Genomic DNA, 15805 nt, shown 5'->3' on the forward strand with positions numbered 1-15805 from the left:
GTCTGATGACCACCTATATCTGATGGTTCTGCTCTTCTACACATATCCTCTGATTAACTGCATATATTTCTGAATTCAGAGGTAGGATTAAAAAAGACAGTCATCAGTATTAACTATGAGATCCTGCTAACAGTAGTCAAAATTAAATGCTGAAACAGAAAACAAAAAAAATTCACAAACAAATATTACACCTTAAGAAAGTTGGATTCATTAGAAGTTTATATTTTTGTTTTCTTCTTCTAGAGTTAAAAAAATTAACAATTGTTCAAGTACACAATTTAAAAAACAGTGGCTTATGATTGACACATTTTCAGTCAATTTTCTAAATTGCTTAAACAAAATCAAACAATTCCTACAGTTACAGCAAATCAACAGTCATACAAAGATATCTACAGTGCAATATTCTAACTCATGCTCACAGCTTCACAAAATGGCAACATAATTGATTTAAGTGTAATCTGTGAAGCATGTTGCACTATGATGCAGACCAGTTTTAGGATTCCAGCCATTTTCTGCTAAGAGGCTTAACAGGAGTAAATGAGGAGTTTAGATCTATGGCTTCTCCCAAACAGGGATGCAGATGGCAGTTTCTTCTTGCAAAGACAGCCCCATTTCCAAATCAGCCCAATTGACAGCAGCCTAATGAGGGGCAATGGAATCTATACCACACAATTTGTGTTATGTAAATGATGATGTGCTGCTAGAACAACAGTGGAAAAAATACGTTTGACCAGAAGCAAAAAAATCAGCTCTTTTTCCTTCCACTTATGTGACTCATTGAAGAGACACACTCTTCACTAATTGCTTTGGTAGGCCAGCAGGCTGCCTGTGCTTAATGATACTATTAGGAATTCCACAAGCTTTCAGCTTCTAACACTAAGCACTTCCAACATGTGCTTTTTAAGAGTGAACCTCTGAATTCTTTTTCTTTTTAAAAGATGCTTTTTCTCTCACTTCTTCCCACTAGCTGCTGCATCAGGCATAACAATACACAAATATGCAACATGCACTTTAAACTGGACACCTGTCTGTCCCAGGAAAACTTAATACTTACAGAGCACCTCTGCTGACAAAATGGCACTCAGAGCAACTCTGAGTTCACAAATAATAGAAAACTATCTCGCTGACATGACTGCTTCAGGCTTGCCACGTACATCCATCCACCTGCACTATCTCAAAGCTCAACAGCTCTTCATTTTACGGTCTGAGTTGTGAACATGCACTGAAATTCCCTTTTCATACTTACAACAGAAAATGAAGAATCTAAACATCAGATAGCATCATATTTGTCTTTCTTCACACTTAATTTGACTCCTCTTTTAGGCTAGGGCAACACTCTTTTCAAATATGGTAATCCATAAAAAAGAAACAAGTAGACAAGCATTCCAAAGATGGCTGGCTTTTGTCCTGGAGGCTATTTAGAAAAAAAATCATGTAACATTTAAAGAAAAGATAACATTGATGTAATTCAACTAGTTTTCTCCCTTATTTGTTTTATGCAGTAGAAAATATAATTATCGGCTTCCTACAAACAGCTGACATTTTGGTTAGATTGGAGCTGGACTGGGGACAACCAGAGATTTAAATCCAGAACCAGTAAGGGCATAAACATGCTCAAACTGAAGCTTCCCAAACATCTGCTTAGCAGCCTAACTGTCCACATAAAGGGATTCACTGAGCCAGAGAGGAGCTGTGCATGAGCACTACAATATTGGCCTGGACAGCAGCTTGAACAGAGTAGGCTCAACATCAGATCACTCCCTACAGCTTTTCTTTCCCTCCAATGCCCATGAAATCTCTGACACAGTGAACTTTTAGTCAAACTGAAAATTTTACTGTTATGTTAGCAAAGGCATCACTGCTCTATAGCCTCACTGTTACGGTATTGTTAAAAGGATAAAAAATTGACAGTTCAAACTGTTAAGCAGAGTCACAAACTAAACAAGCCTTATACATCATTACCTGGCACCCCCACCTCTAGACCTGACTATTTAGTCAGCTCACAATCCTCCTTCTGATATTGCTCCAGTCTCATGAGACACTAGCCATCTTCAAGAAACAACTGCAAGGAAAGAAACACTGCTAAAAACTACCTCTGGACAAAGACAGGGCAAGATGATGACGACCAAAGGAGGGAAGCAGAGCCCTGCCATCTGCATTCCAGGATTACTTGTAAAGGCAGCTCTGTGACAAATACAATTTGTGCTTGGCATGACTGTTTTTGTGGTTCTTTATAGGCACCAAATGTATCTAACATTTGATGCAAACTCTTGTACACAAATTTGGATTCCAATATTGCAGCTGACACAAAATTTTAGGAGGTGTAATGCTCACAGTAGTGCTATGAAGTCCGTCATGGATCAGTTTCTTCTACCACAGTCTCCAGGAAAACTAAAGATGTAGTTACTACAGGTATGCCACAAGATTACATTACTCCACAGCATCAAGAACCTCCTGCACCTTAAAAAGCACAAGAAATATTGCAAGGAAGAAGAAAAAGTTATGCTGGTGACTGTGTACATGGAAAAACAATCTGCATATCAAAGTGAAGAAGCATCTTCTGATCAAAGTCTCCTTCATTCCCAGATCACTTTGTACACAGGGTCTCCAACTTGAATCATTCCAGTTTTGTCAACAGCAAAGTATTTCCCAAAGAGAGGGCTGGTTTTGTAAATGTGTTTCTCAGATGGGTCACATAAGCGATAACTGCAAAGAGAAAGCCCTTCTTTAGAATAAGTGGTAGCAAAAACTACACATGAAAATATCAGTGATGAAAGAGAGGACATGCAAATAATGATGCCTTGCCTTGATCATCTTACTAGGCTAAAAACTAAATAAATATTTTAGTTAAAAGACCCAAGCAGCTAAAATGGAGGGAAAAAAGCCTGACTGTATTCACACATTCATGTTTATTATGTAGAAAAATCTTTTTATAAAGGAAAGTCAAAGAAGCAAAGTTAGACTTTTAGATACCTTAAATACCTGCTACGTCAAGCTTTCACTGCAGCAGGTATGACAGAGACAGGGAATGTGAAGTTTGCAAGAAAGAAAAGAACGTCCTGAATTTCCTTACCACATAGAACTGCAAGAAGTAGACTGGAAGACAATACACACAGACCTTCACACTGCATTATTATGTCCCACACACGCTTCAAACCACTTCTAAAACACTAGTCTAACATCTGTCAGGGTCTAGCCTAAATCCTCTCCAACAGTCTAAGAAACACTGGTATTTTTATAACCTTTTCAATGTTTCCAAGGGCTCCTTCCTGTCGATGACCCCAGTGTCTGGATTAACAGTTGTTAAAATACACCTGCAATGACAGATAGTGCCAAATCACACAGGGCTTCTTATCATAAAACTCTTTGTTCCTATGTAAAATAAAGGTCTCCAATGTTTACCTGCCACAACACACAGTCCCTTTCATCTCCACATCACCAATAAGAATATCCTCCCAGGTGTCCTGAGGGAAGTAAACATTAGGCACATATTAGACACAAGCATATGCAATTACTTTTCCAGAAGTAGCACAGTCATTCACAAAAAGGTGCACCATTCCAGATGATCACCTTTACTAGCACCTTCAAAATATGCATAGTTACTACAGTACTATAATGAAAACCCTACTGTCACTGCATTTATCCAATTCAGGACACTAATAATTCTATCTGAAAAGAGACACACAAGTAATGAATCCTGTTCTGCAACATACACTTGTCTGAAGCACTGAACATGAAGCAATTTGTTCTTGCTGTATGGGTGATAATCTGATCTGTGGCCTCTGGTAAATCTACAGTTTTGTAGAAAGGAAATTTTCAGGGCAAGTAAGGTTTTTGCTTCTCATCTACACAAGCTTTCTGTTGCAAATCCTCCTGGGAGATAAAAATCTATTCCGGCTTTAGGAGCTTTTTCAGTTTGAGAAATAATCATTTACAGAACTGTGACCTCCATCAATGTTCCACATGCATTGATGTGAGCTGAAGCTTTATCTCTCTGGAACTCAGCAGTAAAAAGCACAGAATAGCAGCTTTCCTCACCCTTGTTGGCACCATCACACAAAGCAAGTGAGTTACAAAGAAACAAAAGCAAGCCTTCTAAAAGACATTTAAGACAGTTATTTTACCTCCTCAAAAGCACTGCAGTCTGTTACAAAAACATTTGGCCTGAAGTTCTGTATCTTAGCTTTCTTCTCCAGCCTGGTATTTAGATCGTCCATTGAAGCTTCAGAGATGATCAAGACTGGGCTGCAGTCAGGATAGGCAACCTAGAGAAACAAACACCACCGAATCCTAAGGTTGCTGTAAGAGCATGGGAGGAAAGTCACTGCACGGCAAAAGACAGTTGTTGGAACCAGTGGCCTTTAGGCTGCTCTGTTCAAGTTTTGATTTTCCTGAAAGCAGGTTAACAAGGAAAACAACACGCTCTTCCCTATTTCAGTCACCATGGCATTTTTTGCGTGCTCAAACTGCCTCATCACAACACCAAAGGGAATTTTACATCCAGAACAGTCCATACTCAATTACAGCTGTCCATACATGAGTCTGGGATGCCTGGGCAGTGGGAGGGCCATATTAGGAAATAAGGCAAATTAACAGTATTTTAAAACCTGTAAACCTCCAAGAAGTGGAGTTCCACACAGGTGGGGGCAGAAACAAAAAAAGACATTTTGGTAAGAATTTTAGTATATAAGCCTCCTGCCTTTCTCTTATATTATTCTTACTCCATTCTTGTACATGCCTTTCAACCACAAGACAATGAGCATTGAAGTTACTATGCAAAAATTCTGCCTTTTCTTTCTTGCTATGATTCCAGAACATGACCCCTCCGAATCTGACATCTCTTTTGCTGAAACATTGTGTCTGTATTGGTCTCAATGCCTTTATATAACAAATTCATATCTATAGAAGTCTATAATTGAATATACCTTCTTCTCTTTGTGCAACAACAAGCAAAACACTGATGCCCTACAAATAATAACATCACTAAAGCAAGGTACTCACAATTTCAATTTGTTTAAAAACCTCTTATATCTTCACCTGGGAGAATTGTTCAGAAAAAAGAAGGGCAGTAGTGGCTAAAATGATATAAGGATGTCTGAGCAGAGCATCTCCTTTCCATGACGTTTCTCTAATATCATACCTTCAAGCCTCTTCCAGAGAAAGCGATAAAACCTCTGAAACTTCCTTTGAATTTTAATTCCTAGGCCCACAACTGTAACCAGCCTGTTCAAACATCATTCCTTTGAACAAAATACAATGTAACACAACTTGTATCAGTATACTCCCAGACCTAACAAGGGATAGGGAGTGGAATCTTTCTATGCAACACAGATTACACCATCAAAACATCATTAAAGATGTAATTTTTTTCTATTCACTGAGACACAAAAGGGTATTGTATTCTGCAATGTAATAGTTCCTCTTCAAGTATCAGTTTCAGACTCTTTAGCTGTGAATGGTCAATAGTTTAAAATCAATTTGAAGTAAAAATTAAGCAAGTCACCTCTTTACAGAAAAGAATATTCACATGGTTTGATTACACAACTACACACCTCGCTAAATTAGGCTCAATCACCAAAGATGGAAGTGGCAGTTTCTGGTGGGTGTGTGGAAACAGTTCAAAGGACATACTTCTGAGAAAAAGTGCTCATTTACCTCATCTGTGTTTCGGAAAAGGGCTATTGTGTCCTTTGACTTTCTTGGCACCATGGAGGGCTCAAAGTGCACCAGTCGACAGGGCTCTGAGTTCAGGAAGGTGGTGATCCACTGAGCCACTTCATCACCACAGTCTCTGCCTTGGATATCCTGTCCAAACACCCTGGAGAGTCATTACACATCAGCAAGTTAGCTGGAAACATGAAGGTTCAATGAAGCTTCTTATTCAAAGGTAAGAAACATGTTTTAATAGTGGTAGCAATATACAGAAAATGAATCATTCACAAAGGGCAATCTCCTTGTAGCCACTGTGTTTTGAAAGCTAAGGAACATGGACATGACCAGACAGTACCAGCTGGTGAAAGAATGAGCCCTGAAATAGTGTTAATGTGCCCAGACCTGACTGCCCCATCAGTGACAGTAACAAACCAACCTGCTCGCCCTACTTTGAGGTAAAAGGGGCCTGCTCTTGCATTTGCACATGACTGCTGCAGCAAATGATTTCTACTGAGAAATCAACTGAGAGGTAACTTATTTCAGAAAATGAATGATAGTTTGAAATTATGTGATTAGTTACCACAACTGATATGTATAAATGTTATTAATTAAAAGTGTCCCTAATTGTTAAGGAAATTTTCCTTCGGATTTTAATTCTGTCAAACTTTAGCCAGAGATGAGTGAGACTCTTCAGCTCAGACTTCACATACAAAATAGCTCAGTATCTTAAAGGAGGTTGAAGATTTGTACTGGAAACAAAGTCCATGGGGCACAAAAATCCACTGCCAGTAGAATACAAATAAGTTTATATAAGGACCATTTTCCTGGCAAGAACAGCTAAACCTTGATTCAACCTTTCAGTAAACTTTAACACCAGTCATAAGTAGTTTTTTTACACTTTTCAAAGTAGCCATTTTGACCCAAATGTGCTGCAGTTTCCTATCTGCAATCAAATCCTGGGCAGCTTGAAGCATTGAGATGCCCATGCAGGTCATCTAAAGTGAGCCCAGCTCCTAGGAGCCCTTCTTTATTCATGTGGGGGAGTGATCATTAGGGTGCTGGCAGCAATATCCCTGCTCCATTTGCTGGGATTCCTGTGTCTACCCTGTGAAATAGCAATGACTTAAAGGTCATTGCTTCAGACAGCATTCAACTGCCTTTCTCCTCCCTCCATCCCATAGTTCTGCGTGCTTTCTGATTGGCAGGACAACAGAGGTAAGGCTTTTACAGCTTCCGACACTACTGCTTTCCACTCAGGAAGTGGATCTATCCTAAGCACTCAGTGCTGCAGAGATCCATGGGAATAGATCATACAATTTAAGCATTACAAAGCACACTGACAAAGGCACAGATGAAGAGCATGAGGTTTCTTAGCCAGAGGGAAGCACTCTAGCATCTGCACAAGCAGAAAACACACCTATACAATGGCTTTGGTCCTATATTTGACTCTCCCAAGCACAGGATTTTTAAATATCTATATAAAATTTACAAGTAGACTTAGTAGTTTTCAAGATCAGCACATGCACAGCTGGATGCAGGCAGAGGCTCTAAGGCACTGCTTTAGCTCCAGCTTACAGGGCATGAGCTCCCATGAGCACCCATCTGAAGGCAAATTTATTAAGGCAAAGAAAGGGAAAAAAAACCATAAGAAGAACATATCACTGAGCTCTAAAACTGAAAAATCCAAGAAATCCAAGCTAACTTTTCATTACTGCAATGTATTAGGCTATTTAAATATTCTTTTAGTGACACAACAAATTTTAGAAAAATGACATCTCGCAAACTGCATTGTTTTGCAGTGCATGTGCCATTGGATAACACACAGGCATTATGCACAGGTTTGTAAAAGCCTGTTCTATTTCTCTAGGAGAAATGCTACCATTTGGAACTTGCATCTGCCTTGTATAAACAGAGATACTGAGCTATGCTGATCAAAGCTTTCCACAGCAATGGACTTATGATAAAAGCAAGAAAATACAGTTCCTTACCAGCACTCTTAGTTACTATTACAGCAGTTGGTACATTAACCATCTCTGCTATCCGAAGAACAACCACTCACAGTATCTTTGTAGGGCCTTACACCACTTACAGTTCCTAAACACTTATGTATTAATTGACATTTTAGCAGAGAAAAGGTTTTCCTCTTCCTGCTGGCAGTTTTCCAGCATGGATTTTTATACATAGATAAAATAACTAGGCCTGCAGTCACACAACAAAACTCTCAGCACAAAGCTAAATCACTGTTTGTAACCCATCCACCTGAAACTCCTTTGGGGTAGCACCTAACAGGGAATGCACTAAGTCCTTGGGATGGCAGTCTTTGCCTTGTGACCTCAGGGTGAGCCTTGGACTACCAAGTTTTCAAATGAGGCACCTCAGTTAAATGGTGAAGACAGGGGCCAGGGAGTCTAAACTCTAACATCTCACCAGCTCTGAATGGCCAGTGTGCAGGCAGAAATGCTGATGCACATAGTAGTTGTGTTCAAGAAATACCAAAGTGCATGATGGAGGCTCTGAGATGCAGCTGCTCACCCAAGCAAGAGCAAAAAACACTAGCAGTAAAAACAAATAAGCAAACACAATGTTCCATGCAGACAGAAGATCACAGTTCATTTGGCAGATGTGTAACCCATGGTCTTTGATACTGTGTCATCTTTTCCAAAGATTTGTTTTTATCAGTGTTCAGCAGTTTAAAGTGCTTTTGTTATGACAACCATTCCTGGCCTCCTGTGTAACATATGGCAGAGAATTTCACAGAATTACAGAACAGTCTGGATTAGAAGCAACCTTAAAGACCACCTAGGACAACTCCCCTAGCGTAAGCTGAGGCACCTTCTACTAGACCAAGAGCCCCATCCTAGCTGACTTTGAACACTTCTAGGGATGGGGCATCCACACCTCCTCTGGGCAACCTGTGCCAAGGCCTCACCACCCACACAGTGAAGAATTTCTTCCTAATAGCTAATCTAAACCTACTAACACCACTGTGCCTTGTCTTGTCAGTACAGGCTCTGGTTTGAAGTCTATCTCTCTTAAGCAGACAGTGAGAAATACCACACAGAAAAGGCATAGAGGTACTAAACTTTTGCACTCTAATTTCTGCATAAGAAAATGCAAAGCATTTCATATTACATACACAATCCTGAAAAGAAAAGCACATGAGAATGACAGCATTGAGAGAGAGGGAAGGGGAAAAGAAAAACTCTTCTTCAGTACCTGCAGTTGCGGACGGGATTTTTCTTGGAGAGCTTTACGGGCACGCTTATCTTCTCCATGTCCCCGGCCTCCAAGATCAAGTTCCCGTTTTCACAGTTGGCAGAAATAAGGACGAGCCGCGGCTCCTGGCGAGCTGTCACCATGTGTCCGTCCTCCCTGATCACGAGCCAGAACCTGCGGCGGGACGGGGCACAAAGAGCCCCAGAGTTAATGCGGGGCTCGGCAGCACCCGCGGGGCAGGTGCTCCTTCCCAGGCCCTCAGGAAAACAAACACCCGACAGCCGCGGCGCCAGGCGGAGGCCCCAGGCCCCGGCCGGCCTACCTGTCCCGCAGCTCCCCGCTGCGAAGGCCCAGCGGCGTCACCTGCGCCCGCCGCACCGACACCCCCCGGCACGACTTCACCGGGTACACGAAGAGCCTGAGCACCGTCCCGACCCGCTGCAGGCGGCGGTGGCGGCGCGGGACGGCCCAGCGCCAGGCCCCGAGCAGGGCGCCCAGCGCCAGCAGCGCCGCCGCCCCCCAGAGCCAGGCCTGCCGCGCCGGGCCTGCTGCGCCCCACAGGCCGCTCATGGAGACTCGGCCCCGCTGCGCGCCCGAAGCGGCCGTGGACGAGGACGGGGGCGGCCCAGCTCGGCCCCCTCACACGGCCCCGGCCCCGGCTCCGGCCCCGGCCCCGGCCCCGGCTCCGGCCCCGGCTCTGGCCAGCGGGGGCTGCCACCCGCCCCGGCGCTGCTGCAGGTCGGGCGCAGCGCGGAGCTGCGACCTTCTGTGCGAGAAAGGGGGCGGCGCAGCGGGGAAAATACACGGCTGAGCGCCCGGCTTGGCAAAGTACCGGTGAATGATGTGTTCCGTCTGATACCCGGGTTTTTAGTGAAAGCAGCGTTACAGGAAGTGTGGTCTTTATGGGAAGACACAAGTGCGTCAAATCCATGCGTTGGGTTTGGCTCGGGGAAGAGGGGAACAGGTGGATGGAGGCGTGGAGGGCAGCAAATGGGGTGTCCAGTGTTGCTCGGCCACCTTGGGACATCTACACACCCCAGCTGCCTGGTACCAAACTGCGAGACCCCTTCTGAGAGCTTCCTGTTTGCTGGCAGGGTCTCAGGGAAGTTGCTTTGTGGGATACCCAGCTGCAAGGCAAATAGGACAGGCTGGAGTGGCAAATGTCACTGTTACTACATGTCTGTTCTCACAGGCAAAGTAAGAGCTTTGGGATCTGATGGCCAAACTCACAAACTGAAATTTTTATGATAAGTGTGCTGAGAGCAAAGTCCCAGAATGCAGAAGATGGGGAAGCTCAGTGTTGGGCATTTCTGGGGAAGATTGAGACAGCCAGCAACAATGGAAGTACTCCATCAGCAACATCCTGGTGGAGAGGGACATTGAAAATGAGGCTATTGTGAAACTTTTTGATAAGAGGTATGTGTGAGCAATCAAGCTCCTCACACTGACCTCAAGAATCACAGACCAGGATCGGAAATTTTTCCTGTGAGTGGGAATCACCACAGATTGTAAAAAGTATTTTGGGATTTGTGAAAACCTGCTGGTGGATGAAGACAATGTGATGGATGACAGAAGCAAAGGGAGTGACAGCAGATCTCTCCCTATTGGCATGACCCCAAAACCTGATCTTCCTCGTGGGCAAGAAGGGAGTCCACAGAGGAGTCCTTAATTAAAAAGACTGGGATATGACTGTGAGCAGGAAATCATGACACAAATAGTGCCAAAGAGACAGCTGCCTGAGCACAGAGAAGGGACTTAAACCTGGTTTTGTTGCAGATGTCTTTGGCTGCTTCTTTCAGATGAGAGGTGCTGGCAGCAGTGCTGGGATACCAACAGTCCACCTGAGTAGGTGTGGTACAGAAGGGTGTGCATTCCTCATCAGGAATGCTCTGAATTACTTTTGTGGTCTCTCAGCCATTTTGGGTAGTTGCTCCTTGTTATTCACATTTTACTAATTGATGTTGGGGTAAAGGTCCCTGGCAACATTAGCTTTGTAAAAAGACAAGAAGGAAGAACAAAGACAAAAAGACAAGAGGGCCTTTGCCTTCTTGTTCAGCACTTTGCTGCTTAAACCATGCCCTGATTCCAGTCATGGGTTTTGGGACCTTTGTCTTTCTACAAGTACACCACAACATGAAAGATAAACAGAACTTATGTTTATTTTGAATTTTCCCCCTGAACAAGCTCAGTTCTGGAGATTAAGTATTGATCAGCAGAGCCTTGTGCTGCTGTTGGATTGTGTGGGGGATGTGCAGAGACAGCCTGCTGCCTGCTCACTTTCCATATCACTTGAAATCCCTTCTTATGCTACTTTACTGGGACACCCTGTCCTCCATATCCCTGGGATCCCCACATTGCTCCAGGTAAATCATAAGTGTTAAACTGCTTGGTCTGGTAGAACCAGACCTGCCCCATCACCTTCAAATCATTGACCCACTGAGTCAAAAATAATTACTTGTTATTGCCTTTATGACTCCTCCACAGACACAAGAGGGGAGCCAACCCTGCTGAGTGGACTGAGAGCCCTTTCACTCTTTGGTAGCCATTAATCTTCTGATTTAACATGGAGTCTATATTTTGTTAAATTTAATTAAATTCACACAGAGGTCTTTAATCTGCACCTGCACCCACACAAGCAGAAAAATGCTATAATGGGAACCAGGCATCTTATGTGTTAGCAAATGTTCAACAAAACTGCAGCAACTGTCTAATGTCTGATAAGCAGTGCTTGCAAGCAGGAACCAAAACATACTAACAAAAGTACTAAAGAGAGAACAACAAAAACTGGTTTTAGAATTTAACTAGGAAAGCAATGCATCACATGAAATAAATGAAAAAAAACCAAACAAACTACTATTAATGCTGTCCACTCCTGACAGATATTAATGCTTATTTTCATGAGCTTAAGGCAAAAATGAATAACTAACTCCTGTGGTTTCTTGAGCACAATATTCTCTGCTGTGCAAACTGCAAAGTGCAGAATGATTTTGCTCTTCGAACTTTTGTTCAGCAACAAAATAACAAAATTTAACAGAATTTTGAGAGGTTTTTTTCTGAAAAAAAAATAAAATTGGTGTTTCACTGCTTGCTTGCTTCTTCTGGGTGCCAAGGAAAATAGGTCTGGAGCACGTATATACTCTGCCAGCATGCGAATTTGGAGAAGTAGAGACCTTGATGGTTGTGAGAAGCTACAGCTCCTTCCTAGCAGCACATTATGGGCAGCACAGTGATGTAAAGAAACAGATTCTCTAGTTCAAAGGACTTTATGACTGAATTCAGAAATAACTCACATTGGCTAACATTTGGGTGTTAATTTAGAGAAAAAATATTTCAGAATCCAAGAAGGACCTTAAGCTTTCATTCCCTAGATCTACTGACCTAAGGAGCCTAAGGAGATTTTATTTAGACCAGCCCTTCTGTTACATTCAGGCCTGACTCTTCTTGAAGAGTATGGTGAGAAGGAGCTTAAAGAAATAATAGAAGGCAGCAGCATCTATATAATCTCTTTTCTACTGCTATGAAACACAGAACATAATATCAGAAATAGCTGCGGACAGCACAATTGTGGCTAAATGTTTCAGGTCTGAGTCAGCAGGCTTTGAGGAAAGCCCTCTTCACCCATGCACCAGGTATCTCCTAAACAGCCTCCAGTAAACACTCTGACCAGCGGGTTTTTTTCAGCCTCCATCCCAGGCACACTGGTGCTTACCTAGGAGCCATCAGCTCCCTGTACTGTTAAGCAAGGTGAATAGAGCCACTCAGACAAAATAGGTACTGGTTTTGTTGCAATCCAAACACAGCCTCTTGTGTGACAGAGTTGTGTTTGTTGTAGCCAAAGCAGGCACAGTATTCCTGCCCTTAAAAGCAAATGACCATGTTTTCAATTGCTGATAACATAATCAAAGTTCAGGAAAGTTGTGTTGAAATTTTCTGCACCAGGATCTTGTTTCAGGTTTCCTTAAAATCTGTCTGATCATATGAAAAATTCACAGTGTCAGCCTTGCAGCAAACTGGGGCTGGGCTCCCTCAGTCGTGAAAGTGGATGATGCTGACATATCTTTAAAAAGCCTGGTGTTAACTCAGTAGCACAGGACAAATTTTCAGGTAGAAAACATTTTATGGAGAATATAAAAGGCATATCTACCTTCAGATGTAGTGGGCAATTCAAGATAATTCTAGAGACAAACCTCGACACTCTTGTAGCAGCAGCTCAATCAGAGACCTAAGATAAATTACGAAGAAAGAGTTGAACAATTTTACTTGTTTCCACTAAAAAAAGACCAGCAGCTGTGGATCTTCTAGGTCTTCAATATGTACACAGTGCTGTACTTTGGAAAGGTATATATTACCACATTGAGGGGAGAGGTCTGGATGGACATTATGAAAAAAAAAACAAACCAGTGACAAAGACAGCAAAATGCTGGCCTCAATTAGGTGTCATTGTGTTAGTATGGAGCTAAATGTAGCCTGGGCTTGTCTCAGTAAAGGAATTAAACACACACACCAGGGATACGGCAATTATTCAGCGATAATTCAGCAAAAGGCAGGGATGAGGAGATAACATGGCCAAGTATGCTGATTTCAACAAGATATGATAAAAATCACATTATACTCACACACACACAAATTATATCCTTTTTCCAAAGTTGGAACAGACAATAATTTCAAAAAATACCTTCACAGAGAGGAGGGGAGGATAATAGCATTGCTGTTTCCTCTTAAAATCTTGAAGGATATTAGAGTTCAGTGAGTCATGCACTAGAAATGAGCTCGTGTGGAAAAATGTCAGTCGAGTAATTGGTGATGATAGAGTCATAAATAGAGTCATTAATGATAGATGCCTTTTAATGGAGTCAAGGCAAAGAAATAAAAGGATCTCTCGTTTTGATGACGTTTTTCCTCTACAGAGAATTATTTATACCCAAAACCCAGGTGGGTTGATCAGCTACTTTGGTAGTTATCAGCTGTCATTCCAGACATATAGGAAGATGAACTGACAATCCTCTTTTTCTTCATGTCAAAAGCTAAACTTTAGTCTCTCTAAATGCACCAGGACAGCACAAAAATTGTTTTTCCTGGCAAATGTTTGGCCCAGTATTAACTATCAGAGGCTCTTGATCTCCCATTGTTCTGTAAATGCTATTTTCCATCTGAATATAACATCCATTGGCAGCTACAGGTGTCTGAAGAGTCAGAGTAGAGCTGTGTGTCACCTGGGAGAGCAGGTAAGAACAAAAGGAGAGGCTTTGAGGGGAGCAGGGCATTTGTTCTGCAGCACAAACATTAACACTTCTGCAGCTCTGGTTTATCAGCCATCAGGGGCAGGATGGGATTCACCAAGGACAGGAAGGTCCCTACCCTAATTCAGGCGCAGCTGAAAAAACAATCTGATGCTAGTTCAGTGTCCAAGGAAAGGAAGGAGCAAGGAGTCCTTTACGGGAAGCAGAAACAGGGAAATGCAGAAAGTGTGAGGAGGCAACTACCTGTGGTTTGCTGGAGCTGAGGTCCGAGGCACTCCGGGGGGGGGGGGGGGGTCTCATTCCAGTCTGCCAACCTCCAGTTCAAAATTACACATCCTCTTGTAGGCAGCTGTCATCTCTCCAGAAAAAGATGAGATTTAGAAACAAGAAGTGGCCATGGCTCATTCCCTCACCTTCAGTGAATCTTCCTTAAGGAATGTTTTTGAGAAGCAGCAAGAACTTTGGGGCAACGTACAATACATTTTTTAAGTGTTGAAGGAAAAAATACCTGACACAAGAACAATATTCCTATGGCTTTACATTTGAAACACTTGGACAGAGGAGGCTCAGGATTCCACTGGGTAGGAAACACCGGTGTACAGAGGTGCACGTTACACTGCTGAGACTCTGCATCCTGAGGATGGCTCTGGACAAACAGGGAGGCCAGCCTAGGGAAAGGCAGGAAATCCCTGGGGCAGAACAATGGGGCAGGCTGAGGAGGCTGGAAATCTCTGTGTTTTTTCCCAGGAGATGGCAGTAAAGGACAACGGGCTTTCAACCAGCCGAACGCAGGGAAGTCGAAGCGGTAGTGGAAACAGAGCTGCTCCTCAGGCAGCGCTGCCACCCTCGCCAGTCGCTCAGGAGCAAAGCTTTGTTCTTCATGTCAGTGCTCCTAGCAAGGGTGAGGAGCTCAGTCTTCTATGTTTCCATACAGTAGGTAAATTAAAAGCTTTCTGCTTACCATAGCAGGATCCCACTTACAACCTCATCCACACTGGAAGAAGCCCAGGAGGTCTCTCCAGTGTCCCACTCACAGCAAGGGTGAACGCTGCATTTCCACTGGGTTGCTTCCCACTTTGTACAGTCATGCCTTGAGACACTCCACAGACAGATTGCAGCCTCCTGAAGTAACCTCTTCTCATGCTTTATGATCATATCACTGCTTTCCCTGACTTGTTTCTGGCTGAAAACTCTGCAGTTTGGATTTATGACCATGACCTCTTGCTGTCTGGCTGCAGACTTCAATAAGGAGCCTGGCTCTACCTTGTTGGAAACCCTTTCTTATGTATTGAAAAGCTGTTGTCAAGTTTCTCTTAAGTCTTCCCTCCTCCAGCTGAACAAGTCCAGAGCCCTGCATCTCTCCTCATAAACATTGCAGGATTCAGAAAAGTGCACCACCCTCTCTGAGCCCAGTCTAGACTTCACCCCAAAACAGGCCTGGCAGCCTAATACTACTTCCTAAAAGGATAAGAAAGGGAAGGATTTTATTCCTTTACCTTCTCTTAATTAAATTATCTCCATTAATCTACAGGTTCTTCAGGGTCTACTCTTCCTTGAAGAAAAAAGGATTTCCAAAGCACACTCTGTACGGGTAACTGCAGCAACTTTGTGCATATTTTAGGATCAGTTTTTGTTGTAATGTGCTTTTATACTTTGTAATAATTTTGGTTTTGTATCCCCTTATTTTGCCCAAATGA

The 15805-nt window shown here is 42.8% G+C and overlaps 1 protein-coding gene across 1 annotated transcript; it reads right to left on the reverse strand.

Annotated features, from left to right (window-relative positions):
• Positions 1–201: 201 nt before the first annotated feature.
• Positions 202–9591, reverse strand: MTARC2 (mitochondrial amidoxime reducing component 2). Its single transcript, XM_064414122.1, has 7 exons — positions 9191–9591; positions 8869–9042; positions 5656–5818; positions 4125–4265; positions 3403–3464; positions 3243–3314; positions 202–2706 (listed from the first exon to the last, which is right to left on the reverse strand). Exons 1-7 carry the CDS (start codon positions 9436–9438, stop codon positions 2577–2579), a joined length of 990 nt encoding a protein of 329 aa, XP_064270192.1. The 5' UTR covers positions 9439–9591; the 3' UTR covers positions 202–2576.
• Positions 9592–15805: the final 6214 nt, after the last annotated feature.

The sequence above is a fragment of the Passer domesticus genome, chromosome 3 (genome assembly GCF_036417665.1).
Source record: "Passer domesticus isolate bPasDom1 chromosome 3, bPasDom1.hap1, whole genome shotgun sequence".
Taxonomy (NCBI): Eukaryota; Metazoa; Chordata; class Aves; order Passeriformes; family Passeridae; genus Passer; species Passer domesticus.